General features: G+C 38.7%; 1 protein-coding gene across 5 annotated transcripts in view; it reads left to right on the forward strand.

Annotated features, from left to right (window-relative positions):
• The window catches only part of ANKRD28 (ankyrin repeat domain 28), a 195071-nt gene that overhangs the window by 114804 nt on the left and 54087 nt on the right, over positions 1–26180 (forward strand). For all 5 annotated transcript variants that reach the window (XM_061167271.1, XM_061167269.1, XM_061167274.1 and 2 more), the window contains 4 exons: positions 2617–2695; positions 19240–19310; positions 24257–24457; positions 25850–25937. In XM_061167271.1, the coding sequence (XP_061023254.1) occupies positions 2617–2695; positions 19240–19310; positions 24257–24457; positions 25850–25937 (439 nt within the window). The remainder of the gene's footprint in view (positions 1–2616; positions 2696–19239; positions 19311–24256; positions 24458–25849; positions 25938–26180) is intronic.

Below are 26180 nucleotides of genomic sequence, written 5' to 3' on the forward strand. Positions count from 1 at the left end.
CAGTGTGTGTAAGAGTATAGTAGTTTTTTCATTCTAATAAATTTTATTAAAAAGAACTTAAGTGTTTTATTGTATCATTTTCAGTATTTAATTGCAGCTAAATATGATAGGTAAAATTTTTTCTTTTAAAATTAATCAATTTGTTCCTTAGTTTTTCCTCTCTACAGATCAAAGGGAAAAAACGTTCATAGTCATAAAATACTTTAATAGGATTCAAGGCATTGAGTCATAGAATTCCAGACATCTCTCACTCATAAATGTGAGTGTGTGTGTGTGCTGTGAGTGCTGTGTATGTGGTTTATCCTGTGGAGGAGATGTTTTCCTCAGTTTGAGTGGGTTTAGTCATATTTAAATACCATAGGGTAGAGAAGGAAATGGCAGATCACTCCAGTATTCTTGCCTGGAGAATCCCCATGGACAGAGGAGTCTGGCAGATTATAGTCCATGAAGTTGCGAGAGTTGTACACGACTTATCGACTAAACCACTGACCACGAAATACCATAGGGAAGTTTGATGTGTTAGTGATTAACACTGAAAAGCCTTCAGCCAAGGATCCTTTTATTAAAGTGACTAAGTTTAGGACTCAGCTTTGAATAAAGCCTTATATTTTAGTGGTTCTGTGTTAGCTTTCTCAATGACTATTTGTCTGATAATTTCTATGCAAACCATTTGTTTAATGGGGTATGTATTGGGATAAAAAATATGATCTTGTGGAAATTAACTGGGCTTTAGACAGATAAGACCTCTTAGCTTATTATAAAAAACAGTAGCAACCCCTATATCAATCTCCTTTTTCTTTCTTACCTATTACTATTTTAAGGACACAAATATATTAACATTATATAAAGAAATGTATATGGAGCAAGTTATAATTATGTATTATACACATTTTCTAATAATTTTATATAAATACATCTAAACCTTTTTAGAACTGCCTGTGAATATTTTTAACCCCAGTTTTTTCCCCTAGTTTATTCCCATTGGCCTAACAATCTTTTCTTAGTATAATTGGAGTATTGCCAAACTGGGAAATTATTGTGATGTGAAATTTTTCATTTTTTAAGTCTTGAAAGTTGCAATATTATCTATCATAACACAAGAGACCCCCCAAAATACCCATTTTATAATTTTTATTTATTTATTTGCTTACTTATTTGTGGCCGTACTGGGTCTTTGTTGCTGCCGCGTGGGTTTTCTCTAGCTGCACTCTTTTAACTGCGGTGCATGGGCTTCTGCATTGCTGTGACTTCTCTTATTGTGGAGCACAGGCTCAGGAGTTGTGGCACACAGGCTTAGGTGCCCCTTGGCATGTGGAATCTTCCCAGATCAGGGATCAAACCCATGTCCCCTGCACTGGCAGGCAGACTTCCAACCCCTGAACCACCAGGGATGTCCACGATACCTATGTAATAATTTTATTTCTCTTAATCGTCCAGAAGTCAGTGGTTGAACTGTGTGTTTTGGGGGCAGCTTTGTTCTACAGGATCATTCTACAAGATCATTCAGTATGTTTTCCTTAAGTCTTGTCGGATATTAGCCTACCCCTGCGTGGTCAAAGCGGGCAGAGTTCACGCATGCTGTCCAGTGAGGGAGGTGGGAAGTGTTGGTCTTGGCTCTGGAGTAGTTTGTCTTCTAGGCTGAAGGTGTCGAAGCTGTACCGTTCATTCCTCTCGCACATGATCGGTCCACACTAGGTAACAACGCTTCAAGGCATGCTAGGAGTCTGTTCTCTTGCTGGGTGGGTCAATAACCAGGGAAAACTTCATTCCTCTGGACAAAGAGGGAAATGGGTAATGGAAAAAAACTTAATAATCTGGCTCAAAAACCAGTATCTAAAAATTTGGTTGTAAATTTCAGAATAAATATTTGTAAATGAATAGCTTTCTCAGATGCCATGACTTCAGCAACACTGTTGTAACTTTAGATGAGGTATACTTTGAACTGAGTCTCTAAGTGTGACATTAAGACCTTGCTTCTCACACTGCAGGACATTATTCCTTGAGGCAAGAAGTACACACAGCCGTGCACTTAGACGCAGCTTCCATTTCTAGAGGAAGGTTTGGAAGACTGTGTATAGGGTAGGAATATTTTTTAGAGCCAGAACCGAAATTGGCAGGAACTTTAAGAAAAACCTTAAGATTATTTTAAGAGATAATTTCAGATCCCCAGGGATATTTTCTACTTTTGCCACTGTAGTTTTATGGAAACATTTTGATAAGCAACCTTTTTGGTTTGTTAGGGTTTGTTTTATAAACTGTGTCAAATTGTGGAAATATAATTTGGGGAAGGTGGGCAAGTAGTATGAAGTAAAGGAAATTTTCCTGTAAATATAAGTAATATAGTCATCTTTACTCAAAGAAAGTCTAAGAACCTATTGCTTTGTCATCTTAGATTTATCTTTTATTCTTTGCTGTATTTTATACTATTATTTTAAGGCCAAGATATATTTTTTAGGCTTTTCTTTTCCTAGCAAAGAAATACTCTGTTAATGGGACTTGCATACTAGAGTTGTGGAAGTAGTAAGCTATAGTTTATAGTGGGTTTTTCTTCATTTAAAGTATATTAAAATTAACTTTATATTAAAATTTATCTTCCACCTTTCCTTCTTATCACAGGACAATGAAAAGAGAACTCCACTGCATGCTGCTGCCTATCTTGGAGATGCAGAAATCATTGAATTGCTTATTTTATCTGGTATGGTCAGCTCTGTGTAAGAGCACATCATGTATATTTTTGTCATTAATATTTATTAAACCTCACTATTTCTTCATATTTGTTAGACAACCTGAAACTTATTTGTTTATTCCAGAAGTAATGTACTCTTCTGGTACTTAGAGTACATTGGAAAACAAGTCACCTCCTTTGTGGAGCATATAACTCTAAAGAAAAACAGGCTACAAATACAAGTAAATTTTACAGTATGTAGAATAAGGAGATAAATGCTATGGAAAAATGAAAAAAATAGATCAGAATGCAGTCAGCCCTCTGTATTCATGAGTTGTGTATTCATGTATTGAACCAACCACAGGTCAAAAATAGATTGAAAATATTCCAGAGTGTTCCAGAGGGAAAATTTGAATTTGCCATTCATTGGTAGCTATTTACATATCATTGTATTCTATTTACTGCTATTTATATAGTGTATTAGGTATTATAAGTAATCTAGAGAGAATTTTAAATATTCAGAAGAATATGCAGATACTGTGACATTTTATATAAGAACTTTGAGCATCTGTGAATTTTGATATCCACAGGAAGTCTTCCAACCAGTTCCCTGCGAATGATGAGGAACAGCTATAATGGAGTGGGATAAGCATTATATAGGGTTGGGTGTTACACGAAGTAGTCATACAAGGCCTCATTGACCACAGAATTACTAGAAGATGATTACAGTTCTCCAAGGAGGAAGTGATGGTAGCTTGGAGCTAGAATAGCATTGGAGGGATAAGAAATTATATGATAGTAGGTATATTTTGAAAATGATGGCAGCAAGATTTATGTCTTTAAATAGTGTGTATCTAATTCTTTTTGAGGGCCTGTAAAATTTATTTTAGGAAATTGTACTTTATTTTTAACTTTCTTCTAAACTGTTCAAAACCTTATAAAATGAAGAAATGGTAAAACAGTCTCCTATAAAATAGCTTCTATGGTGCTCAGACTTCTTGCAAACCTAAAATGGGCAATCAAAGAGAGCTTGGAAATATTTTTGTAGTACCAAGATTATTCTATAATAATCTGTTATTTATTGAGAAAGGATGCTTATGTTCAAATTCAGCTTGTATTTTCAGATTGCACAGAGATATGCATAAAGCAGTTGGAGAGATAGTATCATTCCTTTGATATTTGGGAGAAGGAGCACTGAATAGAAATTCTGAGTGAAAATCCTGCTAAATAGTAGCCTGAACAGAATTTTTGCCATTATAAATTAATAAATTTTTTTACTGTGGTTTTTATAACAAGTTGTATGAGTGTATAGAGTTATATTAGGTTGATGCAAACGTAATTGTGGTTTCAGACCATGAATTTTAAATCAGTATAACTAGGCTCAAACATATCTTTATTAATCAAAATATGAACCATTATAATCAGCACATTTTTGCCAATGAGAAATAAGTTTGTGTATTCCTATAGCATAAAAATCTGTGCTTCGGGATTTGACAAACTCTTGGAAAGCATTTTCTGCCTCCAGCTGGTCGTGGAAGTGTTTTCCCTGAAAAAAGTTGTTGAGATGCTTCAGGAAGTGGTGGTCAGTTGGCAGGAGGTGTCAGGTGAATGTGGCAGATGTGGCAGGACTTTTTAGCCCAGTTCAACTGGTGAAGTGTTGGTTGTGCAACAGGCGGTCAGGCATTGTTGTGGAAAAGAATGCAGGCGTTTCAGTTTCCAGTGCATCTCATTGATTTGTTGAGCAGACTTTGCAGGTTTTGTCAGGATTCAGAAAGCTGTAGTGGATGGGCAACAGACAACCAAACAGTGACCATGACCTTTTTTGGTGCAAATTTGGCTTTGGGAAGTGCTTTGGAGCTTCTCGGTCCAACTATGAACACTGGTTTTCATCGTTTAAAATCCACTTTTTGTTGCACATCACAATCTGATCGAGAGATGGCTGATTGTTGCATAGAGTGAGAGAAGACGACACTTCAAAATGACTATTTTTTTTATTTTTGGTCAGCGCATGAGGCACCCGTTTATCGAGCTTTCTCACCTTTCCAGTTTGCTTCACGTGTCGAATAACCATAAAACGGTCAGCACTGAGTTCTTTGGTAATGCCTTGTGTAGTTTTAAGAGGATCAGAGCTGTAGTAATCAAAACAGCATAGTATTGGCATAAAAGGAGGCACATTGATCAGTGGAACAAAAAGAGAGCCCAAAAATAAACTCGTGCATATCATGGTCAGTTAATTTATGACAAAAGAGGCAAGGAAAATTAATGGGGAAAGGACCATCTCTTCAGTAAATGGTTTTGGGAAAACTGGACAACTGTCTTACACTGTACACAAAAATCAACTTAAAATGGGTTAAAGACTTGAGCATAAGAATCATACTTATAGAACTCATACTCGTAGAAGAATACATAGATGGTAAGACTGATCCTTGGCGTCAGTCTTGGTGATGATATTTTAGATTTGACACCAGAAACAAAGGAAACCAAAGCAGATGTTACAAGTGAGACTACATCAAACTACAAAGTTTCTGCATAGGCAAAGGAAACCAACAAGATGAAAAGGCAACCTACAGAGTGGGTGAAAGTAATTTGCCAATCACAACTCACTCCAGTATTCTTGTCAGGAAAATCCCATGGACAGTCCATGGGGTCGCAAAGAGTTGGATACCACTGAGCAACTGAACACACACACACAATTTGCAAGTCCTATAATAAAGGATTAATATCTAAAATATGTAAAGTGAAGTCACTCAGTCATGTCCGACTCTCTGTGACCCCATGGACTGTAGCAGCCTACCACGCTCCTCTGTCCATGGGATTTTCCAGGCAGGAGTACTGGAGTGGGCTGCCATTTCCTTCTCCAGATGATCTTCCCGACCCAGGGATCAAACCTGGGTCTCCCGCATTGTAGGCAGATGCTTTACCGTCTGAGCCACCAAAGAGATCATACAATTCAATAGCAAAAAGCAGACAAACCAATCTGGTTAAAAGTCAAGCAGAGGAACTGAAGACACATTTTTCCAAAGACGAAAGAGATATGACTAATAGGTACATGAAATAGTGCTCAACATCACTAATCATCAAGGAAGTGCAAAGCAAAACTACAATGAGATACCTCCTCACACTTTTTAAATGGCTTCCTTTAAAAAAAAACACAAACAAGTATTGGTAAGGATATGGAGAAAAGGAAAACCCTTGTTGGCCAGAAAGTAAATTGGTAGAACTATGATGGAAAACACTATGAAGGTTCCTCAAAAAATTAAAAATAGAACTGTCATTTCTATGACAGTATATCCAGCAAAGCCACTTCTGTGTGTATATCCGAAGGAAACAAAGTCATCATCTCAAAGACATATACACACACTTGTATGTTCGTTGCAGCATTATTTATAATAGCAAAACCATGGAAACAACCTAGGATAAATGCAGATGAGGTAGTAATACACATGATGAAATATTATTTGGCCATAAAAAAGAAGCAAACCCTGCCATTTGCAGCAATATAGATGGGCCTTGAGGGCATTATGCTAAATGAAACAAGTCAGATAGGAAAAGACAAATAATTCATGATCTCACTTATATGTGGAATCTATAAAAATCAAATTGATAGAAACAGAATAGATTGGTTGTTGCCAGAGATAGACTGTATAAGGTAGAAGAAATGAGTAAAAGTGGTCAAGTGATATAAACTTCTAGTTACAAGGTGATTTTAAGATAGTTCTGAGGATGCAACCTTCAAAGTTCTCATCACAAGAAAAAAAGAAATGTCACTGTGTAAGGTGACCCTTATTGTGGTAATCATTTCTATATGTCAGATCATTTTATTCTGTGCTTTAAAATCATGTTCTGTGTCGGTTATGATAAAACTGAAGGACAAATAACTATCACCCAGAATGGTGGTCTTCAAACAGTGTATGTAGACTCAAGATTCTCTGGTGGTGCTTCATGAGTTCCACTTAAATTTGTTTTCAATGCACTGATTTACATATCCCTAATTTCAAAACAGCCTTATAATTGTACGGAATGAGTTTTTAAAATACATTATAAAATAGAATTGAAACTAGGTGTTTGGCCCTATCAATTTCTTAGATAAAGAACAATATTAAATACACTAAGGGGAAAGTAGACAACCAGATTAGGCTAATTTGTTTGTAATTGGTAATGAAAATTGTTACTCTACTTTAGGGTAGACTCTTATTGCCCTTCATGTTAATTACCAATGACATATTGCAGTCGTAATTAGGTTCACTGTAACTGATGTAATCTGAAAAAAAAAATTAAGCAATGTGGAATAATCCCCATTTAGCTCATGTATTTTACAAAAGTCATGGTACAATTCCATAAGAACACATAATAAAGTAAATTCCTATAATTTCATGTTATAAAAGCTACTTTGGTATGCATAGTAAGGTTATTTGTTCCTAAAATACTTCTCTCAAATGAAAAGTGAAGAATATGAAGAAGTTGATCATCCCTTAGAGACATGGACTCCAATGTTTGTGTTGCAGGTTTTGGTTGTTTTCTGATTTACTATCATGAAAAATTCAGGCTTCCCAGGTGACTCAGTGGTGAAGAATCCACCTGCTAAGCAAGAGACACAGACTGGATCCCTGGGTTGGGAAGATTCTCTGGAGGAGGAAATGGCAACCCACTCCAGTATTCTTTCCTGAAAAAAATCCATGGACAGAGGAGCCTGGTGGGCTACAGTCCATGGGGTCGCATGAGTACTCATGATGAAAAATTAGGAAATAATGTTTTCTAATTTGTTTCTTTTCACTCTTGTGTTTTCATTGTCAAGAATTATGACTTTTCATTCTATTTTGTAATCATAATTCCCACTGTTTTATCTCAGCACATACAGTGTCCTTGTTCATAGCTTCTCTATTCCCAAGTTTTAAATTTTGATGTATCTTGGTTGAACAGCATCATCAAGTAATTTTCGTTTTTATATGTTCTGTCAAAGAACTCACGGACATCGTATTCCCTGGTATCTTATTTATTTTGAACCATTGCCTTTTTTATTTAGCTGATTGGTAGATTAGCTAGTTATAAAATTCTCAATTTATGCTTTTCCTTTTCAGTGTTATATATGTTATTCCACTGTCTTCTAGTGTTGAATGAAAGTCATGGATCAAGCTCTTTTTGTTTACATTCCATCCCCCCATCACACTTTGCACCACCATAGTCCATTCTCTTCTGCCTGGATGCCTGTAGGATTCAGTTCTCTATTACTGAAATTCATGCTAACTTTCCTAGGCTAAATCTGCTGAGTCTTTGTCCTAAGTTACACTTAGTCCTGAAATTCAGATTTTCATTTCATTTATATCTTCCATTGCGTCTTTGGATATTTTATTTCCATGTGTTTTTCTGTCAGTAAATTTTTTTATTGTGTGTTTTGCTACTAAAATAGATATCCTTTATCTGTCTTTATCAGCTTTTCTCTGAGTATAATTTTGTCTTTACGTTTGCATGTGTGCAAGCTAAATTGTTCACTTGTGTCCAACTCTTTGCAACCCCTGTTGGACTGTAGCCCACCAGGCTCCTCTGTCCATGGAATTTTCCAGGCAAGAGTGCTGGAGTGGGTTGCCATCTCCTACTCTGGAGGATCTTCCCAACCCAGGGATCAAACCCTCATCTCTTGTGTCTCTGTGTTGGCAGGGGAATTCTTTACCACTGTGCCATCTGGGAAGCCCATTTTTACATTTAGTTTTAGGTTATTTCATTTTACCTATTCATTCATTCAACTAATACTTAATAAGCATAGCTACATAGCAGGTACTATTCTAAGTGCTGTGGGTAGAACCCTAAATAATGTACATGAAGTCCTAGCCTTTATAGAGTTTATGTTTTAATGGAGGACATAATTGCAAGTTAATATGTATAGTTTGTCATGTGATGATAATTGCTATGGATAAGGTAAAGGAATAGTATTTTGGGTGGGGATCAGTTGCTATTTGTATTGGATTATCAGGAAAGAATTCAGGGACATACAAGGAGATAACTGAAGCAAATAAGGAAGAGAGCCTTGTGTATGGTGCAGTTACTTGGTGGAAATTAAGAGATTAGCACGAACAGATACCACAAAGTGTACATGTATGAAGGCAAGTGAAAAAAGCAGTAGGGAATAAAGCAGAGATGGGAGGATTCCAATTAAAGACTTGCTTTGGCCCTTAAAGTGATGTGGAAAACCAGTGGAGGAACAGAGCCTGACCTGGGTTTTTGAGGGTTCGTTCTAGCTGTGGCTTCAGATTCTTGACTATGTTTTAAGACATATCTGTTTTGCTTTTTGTTGTATCTAGGCTTTCATCTTTAATTGCTTTTATCCTTTTCTTGATCTTGGTCTGCCAGCTCTCATCTTTTTGCATTGTCTTACCTCTTTCTTGGAGCTCTTCTTTGAGCTGTCTGTTCAGAGCTTAATTTCTCTGAAGTGTATAAAGCACTCTGAAGTTATGTATAAAGTGTGCATGCTAAGTCGCTTCAGTGCTGTCTGACTCTTTGCAACCCTATGGACTGTAACCTGCCAGGTTCTCTGTCCATGGGCTTCTCCAGGCATTAATACTGAAGTGGGTTGCCATGCTCTCCTGCAGGGGATCTTCCCAACCCAGGGATCGAACGCATGTCTCTAGTGTCTCCTGCATTGGGGGGCAGGTCCTTTACTACTGTCATCACCTGGGAAGCCCCTGTGTGTAACAGGTGATTCACAAATTCTTCCTCTCCCTTCCTGGGATTACTTTCAAATGTATTTACCTATTAACTATCTTTTGCTCCGTTTTCTCTGCCTTTGTATATTTTTGTTCTAGTCCCATGCTGAATCCTTTAAGATTTTTGGTTGGTGGGGTTTGGCCTGACCAGGGATTGAACCTGAGCCCTCGACACGAAAGCACAGAGTCCTCACCATTGGACCTCTGTTATATATCACTGAGGAATATGTTTTCCCAGAGCATCTGTTAGTAAAGAACAGAGTAAGGAGGGGGAAAAGTGAGTGTCACTTGTGTGTGTTTCTTTACCTAGCTCTCAGACGGAATGTGTTTTCTGTTAGTCCTGGTAGCATAGTTTCCCTTATTCTTGATGTACTACAGATAGTTGGGGTGACTGGCAGCAACTCGCATCATAGAGTCTTACTTAGGCTGTGATCGATGGTGATTGATTCTTACCCTCCATTTCCAGCAGCTCTGTCAAAAATAATGAGGGTGCTTGCTTGGTCTCTCATGCAGTGTCCTTAGCTTGTTCTTCTGTGTTATGAAGGGAGATTCTCCTGTGGATGACCTCTAGATCATCTGAAAGGGTGTTAGATAGGGATTCTGGGACACAGACAGTGGAGAGAATGGGGCAGAAGGGCATGCACATCAGTATGATTTAGACGACTTTGTAGCTGTCCCAAGAATTGAAGAAGCTTCACCTGACACCCTTCATTTTGGTACATATTTCACTGTATTTGGTAGAAATTCTTCATACTTTTGTCTGTGATTGTAACTGTTTTCTTCTATTGAAGGTGGTGTTTCCTCCCCTTTTCTTTTATATTTTGGCCAGTTAGGTTTGTTTTGCTTTTTCTGAGTAAAACTACTTACTCCCTTTAACCTGCAGTCCAGAATAAATTCACTAGAAATCAAATATTTATACATGATGCATCTTCAAGATTTGTGAATGAGGGGTATAACTTTTGACATGTTATATGTAATCAAACAAGTATATTCATCTGTAGAATCTATATTAACACTAGAGGCTAGTAGAATTAATTTTATGATTATTATTGATTGGGGTGAAGTAATAGGAAGCAGAGAGTGTACTCTCAAGGACTATGTTAAATTTAGCTTTTTCATGTATGATCTCATTATACCGCTCTTATCTCTTATTATTATCAATAAATGAAACTAAAGCATTTAGCAACAGTTAGAACCAGACATGGGACAAAAGACTGGTTCCAAATTGGGAAAGGAGTATGTCAAGGCTGTGTATTGTCACCCTGCTTATTTAACTTATATGCAGAGTACATCATGAGAAACGCTAGGCTGGATGAGCACAAGCTGGAATCAAGATTGCCGGGAGAAATATCAATAACTTCAGATATGCAGATGATACCACCCTTATGGCAGAAAAGGAACAGGAACTAAAGGGCCTTTTGATAAAAGTGAAAGAGGAGAGTGAAAAAGTTGGCTTAAAGCTCAACATTCAGAAAACTAAGATAATGGCATTTGGTCCCATCACTTCATGGCAAATAGATGGGGAAACAGTGGAAACAGTGACAGACTTAAATATTTCCTTGAGCTCCAAAATTACTGCAGATGGTGATTGCAGCCATGAAATTAAAAGATGCTTGCTCCTTGGAAGAAAAGCTATTACCAACCTAGACAGCGTATTAAAAGGCAAAGACATTACTTTGCCAACAAGGTCTGTGTAGTCAAAGTTATGGTTTTTCCAGTAGTCATGTATGGATGTGAGAGTTGGACCATAAAGAGTTTTGAGTGTCGAAGAATTGATGCTTTTGAACTGTGGTGTTGGAGAAGACTCTTGAGAGTCCCTTGGACTGTGAGGAGATCCAACCAGTCCATCCTAAAGGAAATCATTCCTGAATGTTCATTGTAAGGATTGATGCTGAAGCTGAAACTCCAATACTTTGACCACCTGATGCAAAGAACTGACTCATTTGAAAAGACCCTGACAATGGGAAGGATTGAAGGCAGCAGGAGAAGGGGATGACAGAGGATGAGATGGTTGGATGGCATCACCGACTCGATGAACGAGTGTAAGCAAGCTCTGGGAGTTGCTGATGGACAGGGAAGCCTGGCGTGCTGCAGTCCATGGGATCGCAAAGAGTTGGACATGACTGAGCAACTGAACTGAACTGAAAGCATTTAGAGATGCAATAACTGGCTGAAAATTATATTGCTAATAAAAGCTAGAGCCAGCTTTCAAACCCAGGCTATGTGACTACGGCATTTATATTCTTAACTCTGCTACAATCTGAACGACTCTTCCCCTTCTCTACACCCTACCCACCCCATCTACTTAGCATTTAGTAGAATTTGTGTAGGCAGTGACTTGTTGAAGAACTTCTGTTTTAAGAACTTAATTTTCTGGTCTCCTACTATAGATATTTTCTTGGGAGCTATTCATTTAGTGCTTGTATTTTTGAAACCGTCCCCGAGAAAAATAAATGCAAAATGGTTGTCTGAAGAGGCCTTACAAATAGCTGAGAAAAGAGAAGTGAAAGGCAAAGGAGAAAAGGAAAGATATACACCTCTGAATGTAGAGTTCCAGAGAAAAGCAAGGAGAGATAAGAAAGCCTCCTAAGAAAACAGTGTGAAGAAATAGAGGAAAACAATAGAATGGGAAAAGAGATCTCTTCAAGAAAACTAGAGATACCTAGGGAATATCTCATGCAAAGATGGACGCCATAAAGGAGAGAAAAGGTATGGACCTGACAGAAGCGGAAGGTATTAAGAAGAGGTGGCAAGAATACACAGAAGAACTGTACAAAAAAGATCTTCATGACTTGGATAGCCACCATGGTGTGATCACTCAGCTAGAGCCAGACATCCTGGAGTGTGAAGTCAGGTGGGCCTTAGGAACCATCACTGTGAACACAGCTAGCGGAGGTGATGGGATTCCAGCTGAGCCATTTCAGTTCCTGAAAGACGATGCTGTGAAAGTGCTGCACTCAGTGTGCGAGCACGTTGGGGAAGCTCAGCAGGGGCCACAGGACTGGGAAGTGAAGTTTCCGTTCCAGTCCCAAAGAAAGGCAGTGCCAAAGAATGCTCAACTACTGCACAATTGCACTCATCTCACACACTAGCAGAATAATGCTCAAAATCCTCCAAGCTAGACTTCAATAGTACATGAACTAAGAACTCCCAGATGTTCAAGCTGGATTTAGAAAAGGTAGAAGAAACCAGATATCAAATTGCCAACATACATTGGATCATCAAAAAAAGCAAGAGAATTCCAGAAAAACATCTACTTCTGCTTCACTGAGTATTCTAAAGCCTTTGATCATGTGGATCACAACAAACTGTGAAAAATTCTTAAAAGATGGGAATAACAGACCACTTTACCTGCCTCCTGAGAAACATGTATGCAGGTAAAGAAGCAACAGTTAGAACCGGATATGGAACAAAGGACTGGTTCAGAATTGGAAAAGGAGTCCATCAATGCTGTATATTTTCACCCCGTTTAACTTCTATGCAAAGTACATTGTGTGAAATGCCATGCTGGTTGAAGCTAAAGCTTGAATCAAGAATGTGGGGAGAAATACCGATAACCTCAGATGTGCAGATGACACCACCCTAGTGGCAGAAAGCAAAGAGGAGGTAAAGAGCCTCTTGATGAAGGTGAGAGAGTGAAAAAGCTGGCTTAAGACTCAACTTTCAAAACAGGAAGGTCATGGCATCTGGCCCCATCACTTCACCATCACTTTACAGCAAATAGATGGGGAAACAATGGGAACAGTGACAGACTTTATTTTCTTTTTTTTTTTTTACTTTTTTTATTTTTTTTTCAGACTTTATTTTCTTTAAAGTCGTTGGGTTATGTCTGACCTCTTGGACTGTACAGTCCATGGAATTCTCCAGGCCAGAATACTGGAGTGGGTAGCTATTCCCTTCTCCAGGGTATTCTTTCCAACTCAGGGATTGAACCCAGGTCTCCTACATTGCAGGGGGAGTCTTTACCAGCTGAGTCACCAGGGAAGCCCAAGAATACTGGAGTGGGTAGCCTATCTCTTTTCTAGCAGGTTTCCTGACCCAGGAATCAGGGTCTTCTGCTTTGCCGGCAAATTCTTTACCAACTGAGCTATCAGGGAAGCCCCCTAGTGTCAATAACGCCCTCTTAAATGGTGAAGTGCACCAGCTTGGGGTGGTGGGGTGGTGATGGTCCAGCATCACAGGTGGGAAAGTGGAAATTTACTTGATTTTTGCTCATTCTACTCCCAACCTCAAAACAGAATCTGAAGCTTTGACCCTAGCTTTGGTAGTCAGCCAAAGGAAAGCATTATTTCCAGTTTGGGAAGAGTGCTAAAATACTTGGTTCCTGGCCCAGCTCACTGGATATGGACTGACTCCTCTGTGGCTTAGGAGCAAAGAAGAAAACTATGCTCTGCAAACAGGAGTTTTAGAAAATATTAGTGAGACTGTAATTATTACAGACATGTAGGAAAAGCAAAGTAACTTTAATAGTATCAACTCTCAAGTTCTTTGCCTGGATCAGAGGTTGATAACTTCATGTGAGGGGCCATCCAGACAGTGGCAGCTACTTATCTGGACTCCTGTAAGGTGGTAAAACTGTTTACAAAATAGGTGGCTGGCAACCTGTGGGCTGAATTTGAAGATCCCTGACTTTGATTGTAATGATACTTCCTTATTAAAGTAGGGTAGGGTATTTAATAAGCATGAAATAATTTATTATGAATATTTCAAAGTAGAATAGAATATCATCTCTGGAAATGAATCGTAGAGATCATTTGCCATAGCCCTTATTTTACCCATTCCAGTATTCTTGCCTGGAAAATTCCATGGACAGAGGACCCTGGCAGGCTCTAGTCCATATGATCGCAAGGAGTCAGACAAGACTGAGCAATTTTGGCAGGTCTTAGTGAGTGAACAGATCAGGGAGAGAGCATATGAATTGGTCTTCTTGCAGAGAAGCCCTGAGAGACCTAGAGTCAGCTGGGACACTGGTGATTTGAATGCCTGAGTTCATAGAACTCACTTTGCAGAAACAGGTGCTCCCTATGTTGTTTTAACCTGGGGCCTAGCCTCCCTTGAGAGAGACAGAGACGTGTGCGTGCGTGTACATGCACATGTATACACACACACACACACACACAGGGAGATTACTTTTCACAACATGAAGCTCCAGGGGTAATGGGGCGCAGCCCCGGGTCACAGCCTGCTGATTACAGAGCCATTATTAGATCACAGGTCTTCCTCCTGGGCCCCTCCAACCACCAACCTGCCTGGCTCCTCATCTGTGCAGACCTCTCTTTGGCTGCACTGCTGACAAGAGCCTGTGATAGACTGATATAGGTGAACCAGATTTTTTATTTTTTAAAATTAATTTCTGTTTTATCTCCAAATAAAGTAGACATTTATCTAATTCTGAAAGGACTCTTACCTTAAGTATCTTTAAAAAGCTGTTGTTTTCGAGTGTATTTTATATATATGAATTAGTAAAAGGAAAGATTGGTGAAAGGAAGATTATGTGGGTTTTTCTGTCTAATATAACTGTGCTACCAAGTGGATACAGGCAACCTGTTTGCATGACCCTGCAGTTGATTTTTGCTGTCTTGTTTTCTTTCTGCTTTTAACATAAATCTAATCACATCTCTACTCTGAAATGGTAAATCCAAATTCAGATATTTTATGTGGTGTAGGTTCTGGCTGCTTATTTTTCTTAAAGGAAAGCTCAGCTGATCTACTAGGAAAAAGGGGATTCTAGTAAAGACCATCTTTGATTTACGCAGTTGAGCATAACCTTGGGTTTAGGGAGGTATGCTCCTGGTGCTCAGGAGGCTTTCTGTGGGTGTCGGTTTGCAGTGGTCGTTGAAGATGCCTCCTCAGATTGCTGTCTGGTCTTGTTTCTGAGCCTTGCCTCCTACCACATGGCCTCCCAGTAGCCTGATTTCAGCTATTGAGACGGTGCTGCTGTGTTCTGTTCTGTTCTATGTTAGTGATTGGGAAGTAGTAAAGAAAGGAATGTTTTCTTAATGACTTACGGTCATCCTTTTACATCACAGATACTATGTACTCTGCCAGGTAGAGAGCCTGTGACGGAGCCCCCAGAGCTGTTAGCCTTGGTTTCATTGCTCTGTAGGAAGACTGTTCTGTGTTATAAGTGGATAGGATTTCCTTCTCTTTCCCTCCCTTCCCCCTCCCCCCTTCCCGCCTCCCTCCTTCAGTCCCCTCTCTCCTCCTCTCCCTCCCTCTCCTCCTCTCCCCTCTTCCCCTCCCCCTCCCCCCTCCTCCCCTCTCCCTCCCCATCCTTCCCTCTCCTCCACCCCCCCTTCACCCCTTCTCCTGTTTTCCTGCTCCCTCTCCCTCCTCTCTGCTTCTCTTTTGCCTGTCTTCATCTTCTCTGTGGCTAGTCTTCAGCTGTTGGATTAGTTGCTTTCCTTTGGAAATGTCTTTTCCATTACTGGAATTACTTTGTAATTTGCTATATGAATATGTAACTAATTTGGGCACTCTGTGTGTGGAACAGACATCTGGTTACCTTCAGAGAGCTCACAGGAGATGAGCTCTGGTAGCCTGGACGTCTGATGTGCCCTGCCATGTTTATTACTCTTAAGCCATGTTTCACTGGGCACCCAGCTGCTGCTCTTACAATGCACGTTGCCTTGTTTGTCTGTTAATACATAAAGTGCGTGCTAATTAACCCATGTGGGCAGGGGAATTTGTTGTACTGTGCCCTTAGAGGTAGCCCAACCATTTCTCATATACTTGACCTTATAATTTGCAAGGGATTAAAATATCTAATCAGTGTTATTAAAAGAAATATGATTTAATGGAATATAAATGTCTTTTGAGAAAGGATATGATCAGATGTCTAAAATGCCATTGTGTTGATCTTCCCTGAAGTATCTTTAGAGTCTTCAAAAAGAGCAAGCCGAATTTTTTATCAGGTTGTCTACTAATTGCTAATGGCAGCATGATGTATCCTCATTAAGCCACTAGTGGATTATTTGTTACAATCACTCATGTTTTTGATAAAATTAATTATTGTAACTTAAAATGGAAGAATGAAGCCAGCAGGATTTTTTACTTTGGGCTGCCAAAGGCACCGTAAAAGTTAGATTTTCTTTGTTCACTTGTCTATCTGATAACCCATTTCCAAAAGAAAGACTATTTTTACCTTTTCCTACTTTGCAACTTTTTGTTTGTACTTGAAGTCAAATTCTTGGAGTGTTTTTTATTCTGTCATCAGTACATTTCACTTTCTAAATATGTAGTATTTCTGTTTCATTTCCAAATTAAAATGGACTCACCTTTAAAGGTACATAGCTTAGGGCAGCTGCTTTTGCACCCTAGTTTGCCTCACATCATCCAGTTCTCAGCGTCCCCACCACCCATACAGACAGATCTGCAGCCACCTATCTGTTTTTGATGGCTTAGCTTTCCTCCAGGCTTTCCTTATGTAAATATAGATATTTAAATCTTCCTTTTTCTATGTAAAAGCAAAGAACATTATTTATACAGTTCTTATTGCTGTTTTCACTTTTTGTTTCTCAGATCTTTATCAGCACATAGAGGTCATCCTCATTTTTTGTGACAGCCACTTTCTGTTTCTTTGTCAGTTAATACCTTGAGTCAGACTTAGGACCCTTCCCATTTGTGGAGACTCATACATTTTCAGGCCTCTAGAAATTCTCTGCCTCTGTCTTTCCAGGATATTTGTGTCTTCTGAGTGTCTGTGTCACTACCCTTCAGGCCTAAAATGCCAGGACCTGCCCGTCTCCTGTGCACTTAAATATAAAGTCATAGAAAGAGGTGCGGGGATTATAGAGAACCAAGCGGTGGATGGGGAGAAGGAAGGCGCCCCTTCACTGGCTAGGGCTCCGCCTTCGGGTGTTGTGTTCTTACCCAAAGCAAACGCTGGCTTTATTGCTGTCAGGAAAGTCTGTTTTCACCATTTTGGCCTCCAAAGAACCTGGCTGGTAGTTGCTCAGATGTTTATTTCATGGATATACCACTGTCTCTGGCTGTTTTATTTTGCTGACTCCCCTTCTTTCTCCCACAGCCTTAAGCAGTCTTGAAAGCTCTCCTGCTGGTTCAGGATTCTTTTAAGTGTCCTGCTGGTTGGCCCTGCCCACACAGAGTTCAGCTTCAGCTGCTGCATTTGTGGATGACTTCCTACACCTGCTTTTCATTCATTTTCTTTCACATTCAGACTTGTAAAAATCTACCTCTACTGTATTTGTGCCCTGTGTGTACTAGATACAGTGGTTATATGTCAGTTTATTTACTTTTTTGCTGCACCACACGGCATGTGAGATCTTAGTGCCCCAACCAGGCCTGGAACCGTGCCCTCTGCAGTGGAAGCACAGAGTGCCAATCACTGGGCCGCCAGGGAACTCCCCTTGTTAATCTCTGTAACAGGGTATTAGGAGATCTGTCTTATAGATGAAAATGTAGGTTCAGAGGGATCACAAAACTCGTTAGGGCTGTAACTTGGAGTCACTGCACTTGATTATTACCTAGAAGCTCATACTCAACTAGTTAGGGACCTATAGCTAGAGGTTATTCAGTCTGTAACTTAGAGTCACTGCACTTGATTGTTACCTAGAATCTCACACTCAAAACATAGAATGTAAACGTTAGAACCTTAGGATGTCTGAGTTCTATCCTAGGTTCTGCTGCAGTCGATGGCATTGAGCCGCTTCCTTGTACCAGCGTTTCATCATCTGGAAAGTTTGGGGGTTGGACAAGGTACCTAAAGCCTCTTCTCACTAGCTAGTTATGATTCTAGATGTAAATCTAGGATTGCTTGTCGTGCTGGACCTGTTCGCTAGTTCCTCTGCACTCCTGAGAGCCAAGGCTGTCTCTGCTTAGAGTGATCCCTTGCTGTGCTGCTTCTGCTTTGGAGGCATTTAAGCACCAAGTCAGCAGGTTTTACGTAGGTGATAAATCTTCCTCCCCACATATGTAATACACTTACTGTCTTACTCGATGGTATTTCCATTCTATTAAAGAAAATTTGTGTCTGTTGACTTAATAATTTTTAAGCAAAATAATTTTTAAGCAAAAAATACATAGTTGATTTGTTTTAATGATTACTTCTTCAGAACTTCAGGTATAACCTGGAAAGACATGTGGGTTGGTTCATTTATTTCTTAATTTTTTTCCCCTAAGTTTAAAGTCATTGTATCCATTTATAAAATAACTATAGTATTAGAGCATTTTAAATAATCACTGGAGAACTATTTCGATATTACTGTATTGTATTATAACATGATACACTTCATTAGTAAAGAAATGAAGACTTTGTATTGAATGGTTGTATGTTTTATATTTATATTAGTAAAGAATATAAGGAATATTTTATGTTTATATTTTATATATTTATAAATTATACATTTGTAAATATTTTATATTTATATAATTATATAAATTATATATATGTATAATGTATATAATATACATAATAATGTATATAAATATACATTTATAATTTTATATAATTATATATTTATAAATGTATATTAATAAAGAAATATAATGAAGACTTTGTTATGATCTGTATTTTATGTCTGAGTATTCTTATTTATTTATTTAAGTATCAGGCTTTTAACACACTCTGCAGTAGGGTCTGATTTTCACTTTGGATATGCTCTGTATAAAGGTGGCTTTTCTAGCCTACATATAAAATATTTCTTTGATTTTTAATAAAAAGAGCTAATACCTTCCTGGATATCAGTTAAAAAGGTTTTGTTTTGTAATTTAAGGATAATTTATTAGCAGAAAGTAAAAAATGAACTTCTACATTTTCAATTGTTATCTATCCAGTTTGGACTGTATGTAACTAGTTATTTATTTTAAATTATTTTATGCAAAATATTTCAATTAATTTTTTTCTTCTTGTTGCAGGAGCTAGAGTTAATGCCAAAGACAGCAAATGGTTGACACCTTTACACAGAGCAGTTGCGTCTTGTAGTGAGGTATGAAATTTCTCTTAGTAAATATATTGTGTGTAAAATCTTTAAGTAGGCCTGCCTGTGAGCCCATGTGCAGATCCTGTATTTTCAAAAAAGGAACAAGCAACTGAAACTACCTAGACTGGTCACTTTACTTTGCAATTTGTACAAACCAAGTTAATTGTTCCATTTTCCTTTTGTGACGAAGACCTCTTGGAGAGTCTGAAGTGGCAGAGAATAGAAAACTCTCCTTTTGCACTTCCTACAGGACAGCAGTTATTTTTCTATCTTAGAAATCCCTCATCAGGGCTTTTCTTTGCTGACTGGTTCACAATAGCCTGATAGACTTGTTTCAGAGGTTCTGCTGGTTGTGATCAGGAAGTAATCTCTGCAGTGTATAATGGATAAATGAAATATTGTTTAGGTAAACTGTAAAATTCATTTTGGAAACATTACTAGTTCTCCTGTGTTGCCAGTTCTAAATATAATCTTAAAATATGTTAAGTGTCTTATGAAGAAGAACAATTCCTTATTAATAATCCTGTGCTTTGTTTGATCTTCAAGATAACTGACATTTTGTGAGAATTCGTTTTTATATTTGTCATATCTTCTAGCCCTCATAAAATCCTTGAAGAATAAAAATATTTCGAAGAAACTGTGTAGTTAACAACTTGCCAGAAACCAGTCAGCTGTTGGGTAGCAAAGATGATAATAAATACCTGGACCCTCTTTTTTTCTGTCATTTTACTGCCTTTCTAAAATGGATGGGGTGTGTTTTACGAATGCATTGTGCCCAGAGCACACCTTTTACCCATCTTAATATATTTGATTCTGGTTGAAAACATTTTTTAAAATAATTTAAAATATAAAAGGGTGTGTGACGGTGTAAAGTAGCATTTTCTTCAGTTGCTGAGATTGTGAAAAATGGAGAGAGTCGCTTCTGCTCCTTCTGCCCATCATGGGACCAGGTCCTTCTTAAGTCTGTTCATTCTCTGTACTAATCGAGAACTACGTCTTGAACACAAAACAAGCGCTGGGCAAGTGAAGAGGAGTGGAGGACAGAGTGACTGGAAAGAACTGTGAATGCTGTGGTGTGACAGAGGCAGTCTGTTGGCCTTTGGCCTTTGAGTTGGGAGGAGGAGAGGGAACAGTGTCCTTGGTGGCTGCAACTGATGAACTGCGGGGCTGGACTGGGGGAAACTGGCTTCAGGTGTCACCTGCCACATTCTAGCTGGGTAATCTTAGGCAAATCTGGGAATTCTGGAAACTAAGACATATTCACCAAGATACTTTGAACTCTGAAATTCATGGTAATACTATTGAGATTGTCGTTAGCCCTCTTGTAAAGAAGTTTCTTTCGATAAAGGCAATTAAGGAAGATAAGCATTACCATCATTGCAACTTTTTGGTAAGTTAATCATATTTACCTATTTTTTTGGCATGACTCTTGGGAATGTGACTTAAATTTAGTGGAGTTTTGCCAGATTAAATTATCAGGAAGAACACTTTGTATATCTGTAGAGATAACAGGCTAGAACTTCTTAAAATAATTAACGTTAGAGGCAGATTGCAGAGACCTAACTGCTGTTTTTTTTAAATTATGTATGTAGCTTGAACTTAAGGGCAAGCTGTGGGTTAGAAAGCTAATCCTAATAAGTTTAAGCTTTTCAACCTAAAATTAATTTTAGTCTTTCATAGAAGTTAACTCTTCATGGACAGTGGATGTCTTAAGGGTTAATTTCCTCGCTGAACTTGGGTTGAGAAACACTGCTTCCAGTGAAGTACCCCCCATTCCAACTCCCCCTCCATGACATACCTCCTATTGCCTGGCTGCCTCATCTTTTCTCCACCACTGGTTTGTGACTGTCCTTCTTCAAGTGTCATATACAATTCAGCTCTCTGTAAATGAGGGGTATTCTGAATAGATCGATTTCTGAATGTTAGGGCTGTGTGTGTGTGTTTATTTATTTATTTTAAAAAAGCCACATCACACTGGATCCTCTGAAGGATATGTGTTTATTGTTTTTTAATATGACCCCAAGAATTATCATTTTAGTTCTGTCAAGATAACTGAGTTTAAAATAGATCACCATGTGAAGTATTACTGGTTCACCCAAACATTGTATTTATTTGCAAATGTGTCAGCCCTTCTTTTCGCTGTGCCTGACCCCAAGCTATGAGTAAATACTCTTCGGATATTATTTAAACTTTTGTTATCACCCCATCCCCATATTTCATAATCATATTTAAATCAGTGTTCTAGGGTATAACTTGTTTGTTTGAAGTCAAGGCCACCTGCAGCATTTCTTACACATATGTACACATATGTACCTCTGGTGGTAGTTTAGTCGCTAAGTCGTGTCCCACTCTTGTGACCCCCATGGACTATGTAACCCACCAGGCTCCTCTGTCCATGGAGTTGTCCAGGCAAGAATACTGGAGTAGGTTCCCATTCCCTTCTCCAGGGGATCTTCCTAACCCAGAGATCGAACCCTAGGGTCTCGTGCATTGCAGGCAGATTCTTTACCATCCGAGCCATCAGGGAAGCCAGTTTTCTCTAAATTGTCAAAGGTCACTGCTGTTGTGATAAGACACTGGCCTATATTGTTCTGAGTTGTAAATGGTGTCAATATTAGCTCACCTGCCATAACAGAATACCACAGGCTGGGTGGCTTAAACAACAGAAATGTATTTTCTCACACTCTGGAGGCTAACCGTTCCACAGGAAGGTTCAGCGGGGTCAGTTTCAACGAGGCCTCTCTTCCTGGCCTGCGATGTCTGCCTTCTCGCTGCGTCCTCATGTTTGGTGAGGCAGGGGGAGAGGGGAGGCTCTCTTCCTGGCCTTAGAATGCAGTCAGTCTATCAGTTTAGGGCCTCTCCCTTACCGTCTCATCTTCCTTTCCCTCCTAAATACACTTTGGTGGGGGGAGGCAGGACTTCACTGTGTGAACATGGGGGTACACCGTTAAGTCCCTGGCAGTGGACTCAGGATTCAGACTAGTCTGTCCTGATTCTAGAGTCTGAGCCATTGTGGTGGGTGCCATCTTACCCACCATCAACCGTAAACTGGGTTTATTCTTGCTTTTCTGTGAAACAGAAGTATAGCTTTGATTGTGCTGATGGAACATAAATATTCCACACACTTTTCAGAAGCTTACAGGTATGCATTGTGCATTTTAGTTGGAAGTAATTAAGGCAAACCTATCATCTATAGTATGCTGTATTTGCCCAATTTACCCAATTATAAATTATTCACGTTGCTTTTAATCATCTCCCATGAGAGTGTTATAGAGAGTCCTGACAGTGCTTGTACCCTCTTCTCCATGATTCTGAGTACATATTCCTCTATATGTATGTTTTCCCTGTGTTCCCTTTTTTAAATTGAAATATGAGTTACAGTAAAATGCACAGACTTTAAGTGTGTAGTCTTGAGTTTTGGCAGATGTGTACACCTATGCAGCGTTTTTCCGAGTCTAGATTTTGACGATTCCGTCACTCCAGCCGGTGCCTTCATGGCCCTTTTCAGTCAGTCCCGCTTGTCCCCAGAGGTGAACACTGTTCTAATTTCTCTCACCATGGAGTAATTTTGCCTGTTCTAGAATTTTGTAAGAATGGAATAATACAATGTGTACTCTTACATCTTGACTTCTTTTGCAATTTGTCCTTTTTGTTGTGTACATTGGTGGTTCATTTCTTTTTATTGCGAAGTAGTGTTTCCCTGTATGTATATGCAACAGTTTTATCTATTTTCCTATAGGTGGACATTTACATTTCTTTTTTGACTTATGAGTAAACAAAAGATTGCTATGACATTTTCAGATGGATCTTTCAAATTTTCTCTTGGGTAGAATAGTTGGAGTGGAATTGCGAGGTCACAGGGCAGGCCTCTGTATGCCCTTGATTAACTACTTGGCAGATTGATTGATTGATGGGCATCTCTCCAGCCTTTTGCCGTTTCCCAGATTTCAGACCGTCCTGATTACTTTTTATTTCAAAGGCTATATGTGAATCATGAATAATAGTATTTTGTTTGGTGTTCCTTGCTATGTTGCATGGTTATAGTTATTCTAATCTTTTGAACACCGTGTATGTTAGCTTTTTTTGCTTGATAGCAGTCTTGAAAGGAGTGGTGGGCAGGTGCTACCCCCTTTACTGATAAGAAGACCAGGGGTCAGTTTTACTAGACTTGAATAGTTATACCTTGTAAATGACAGAACTGAGATAATTTGCTTCTGGTCTTTTTCATTTTGTATATAGTTTGTTGCTCCCCTGCCAAAAATAGGATTGTTCCTGCAAGGAGATTTTTGCTATGTTTAGTTCTGATTATATTGCTTAATACTGATGGCTTACTGGATTACTTTTGATTTGGCCTTGAGTCCAGTTTATGGATGTGTTGTGACATTTTCCTTGTGTTCTGGGAGACCAGTCACTTTGAATAGTAAACCGTTAGTTGGCCTTGTTAACACCAACTTTCCCACAAGGTAGAATCACAGCAAAGACTTCCTTTCTTCCCTCCCTGCCTCGCTTACTCTCTCACTGTAATGAACTAGATCCTAGTGATTTTTCATTTTGTAAAATACAGCGTGTGTAATACCTTGAGAAATCGTATGTTTTAAATTTTTTTGTATTTAATGGCAAAGTGATAAATGTAATTTTTAAAGCTTTGAAATTATAAATTAATTGTATCTCACCATCGAGAAAAGCAAGAGTAGTGATGAATGTTTTTGAAGAATATTCGTCAGTATTTCTTCTTGTACATTTTGATGGAGATTGATGGCTGTGCCTCAGTTGTATCTTGCATGGCTCTGAGTACTGCCTTTAGTTCAAGGTATTTTGTTTTCTGGCTTGTTTATAGCAGGTTCTACCAAACTTTTTATTTCCTCAAGAAACTGTTTTTCCATCTTGCATGTACAATTTCTAAAGCTGTTAAGTCATTTGTCTTATGTAACTTATATCTTCGTGTGTTTCAGGAAGCAGTTCAGGTACTGTTGAAGCATTCTGCAGATGTTAATGCTCGAGACAAAAACTGGCAAACCCCGTTACACATAGCGGCCGCTAACAAAGCTGTCAAGTGCGCAGAAGCCTTAGTTCCTCTTCTGAGTAATGTAAACGTGTCCGATCGGGCAGGAAGAACTGCACTGCATCATGCAGCTTTCAGTGGCCATGGGGAGGTAGGTGTGCTCCTCCCTCAGTGATTCTCTCTGCGCCCCCACCCCTGTTATTAATGAACTTGGCTGTCTCGCTCCTTTTTATTTACGTTTACCTTCTTCAAACCCTCAGACTTTATTTCATCATAATTCATGATCTGCCTTTCTCACATTTAGAAATTTATTAGATACAGCCCCAACCAACGCTACTAACTTGTAAAACAATGTGAAAAGTTTTTTCTGTCATTGAAGGAAAAAATATCTAGGGAGTCAGCGCAGTTTCATTGTTCTCCCAGAAAGATGGTTGCAGAGGGAGTTTAGAATGTAGAAAACATTTTCTTACAGTTTATTTTGAACATTTGTCAAAATTTCATTAATGAGAGGCCATCAAAAGAAAATAGTTTAAAAAATAGTAGTTATATTATACAACAAGCATTGACTAATGTTAGGTGTGTTATAGCAGAGAGTGGGGCTCACGTATGTACGTGGAAGACGTAGGAAAGAACGAGACTCGGTTAGAAGACCTTTTGAGGCCAGCTTGTCCAGTCCTTCATTTTTTTTGCAGACGCAGAAACTCAAGTAAATATAAATGGTTCTGCTGTGCAGCAGAGGGAACTACATTTAATATCTTATAATAACCTATAATGGAGAAGAGTTTGAAAAATATATATGTGTATATTTAACTGAATCACTTTGCTGTCTACCTGAAGCATTGTAAATCAACTATACCTTGATTTAAAAAGGAGAAGTAAAGTGACATTCCCAGGGTTCACTGGCTGAGAACCAGTTGCTGCAGTGCTGTTTTCACTCTTCTTCCCGGTTTTTGCCACATAAAGAGTTTTTGCCTCCACTGCAGTTCTGGTCACTAGATGAGTCCCTTTTTGACATCTGCAATGCCCTTTCCAGCAGGGAAAGTATTGTAAATATGTTTAGATATAATGGAAATAACTACTCTTGGTACGTTTTGAGATAAGTAGACTGCAGTGGCCTTCAGGTCTAATCATATTATGGACACTTCATTTGTGTTTGAATTAAATTTAAGACATTTCTGGAATCAGAAAGCACTTTGAATTTAAATAATATTTGAGCTATAAAAAAAGGAATAAAACATATTGTTAAATACTCTCCCTTTATACTTCCCAGATTTGTGCTTAGTTGTTCATAAAATAAAAGGACACAGAGTGGCATCTTTAAAAGATATTGATGCCTGACTTCAATAACAACCACAGTAAAACCTTTTGTTGTATTTTGTCCTGTTGTTTATTAAATTATGTTAAAGCATTCAGTATATAATCTAGTGTTTCTGCAAGTGCAGAAATTCAGTGCCAGAGAGATTTGAGATGAGTCTTCATGATAGATATTCATAAACAGTTCTCCTTCTCAATTTTGATGAAATTATGTTTATTTTCATTCCAGATGGTCAAATTACTCTTGTCTAGAGGTGCCAATATTAACGCTTTTGACAAGAAAGATAGACGTGCTATCCACTGGGCAGCATATATGGGTATGTATTTTTTTTTATTTATTTTTTGATATTAAGTGTTAAGGAAAAGTTGGACATTGTCATTCTTGCATTTGTATAGTATGTCTTTTAGGATAGTGGGAAGTTATATCTCAGTTTGCTGCCCAAGTGAAACCAGCTTTGTGGTGGGGGAGGCTGGCAAGGACAGGGGTACCTTGGGTCCAGTTCTCTTGCCGCCGCTGCTGCCAGTGTCAGTCGTGTCCGACTCTGTGCAACCCCATAGAC

This window comes from Dama dama, chromosome 19 (assembly GCF_033118175.1).
Source record: "Dama dama isolate Ldn47 chromosome 19, ASM3311817v1, whole genome shotgun sequence".
NCBI lineage: Eukaryota > Metazoa > Chordata > Mammalia > Artiodactyla > Cervidae > Dama > Dama dama.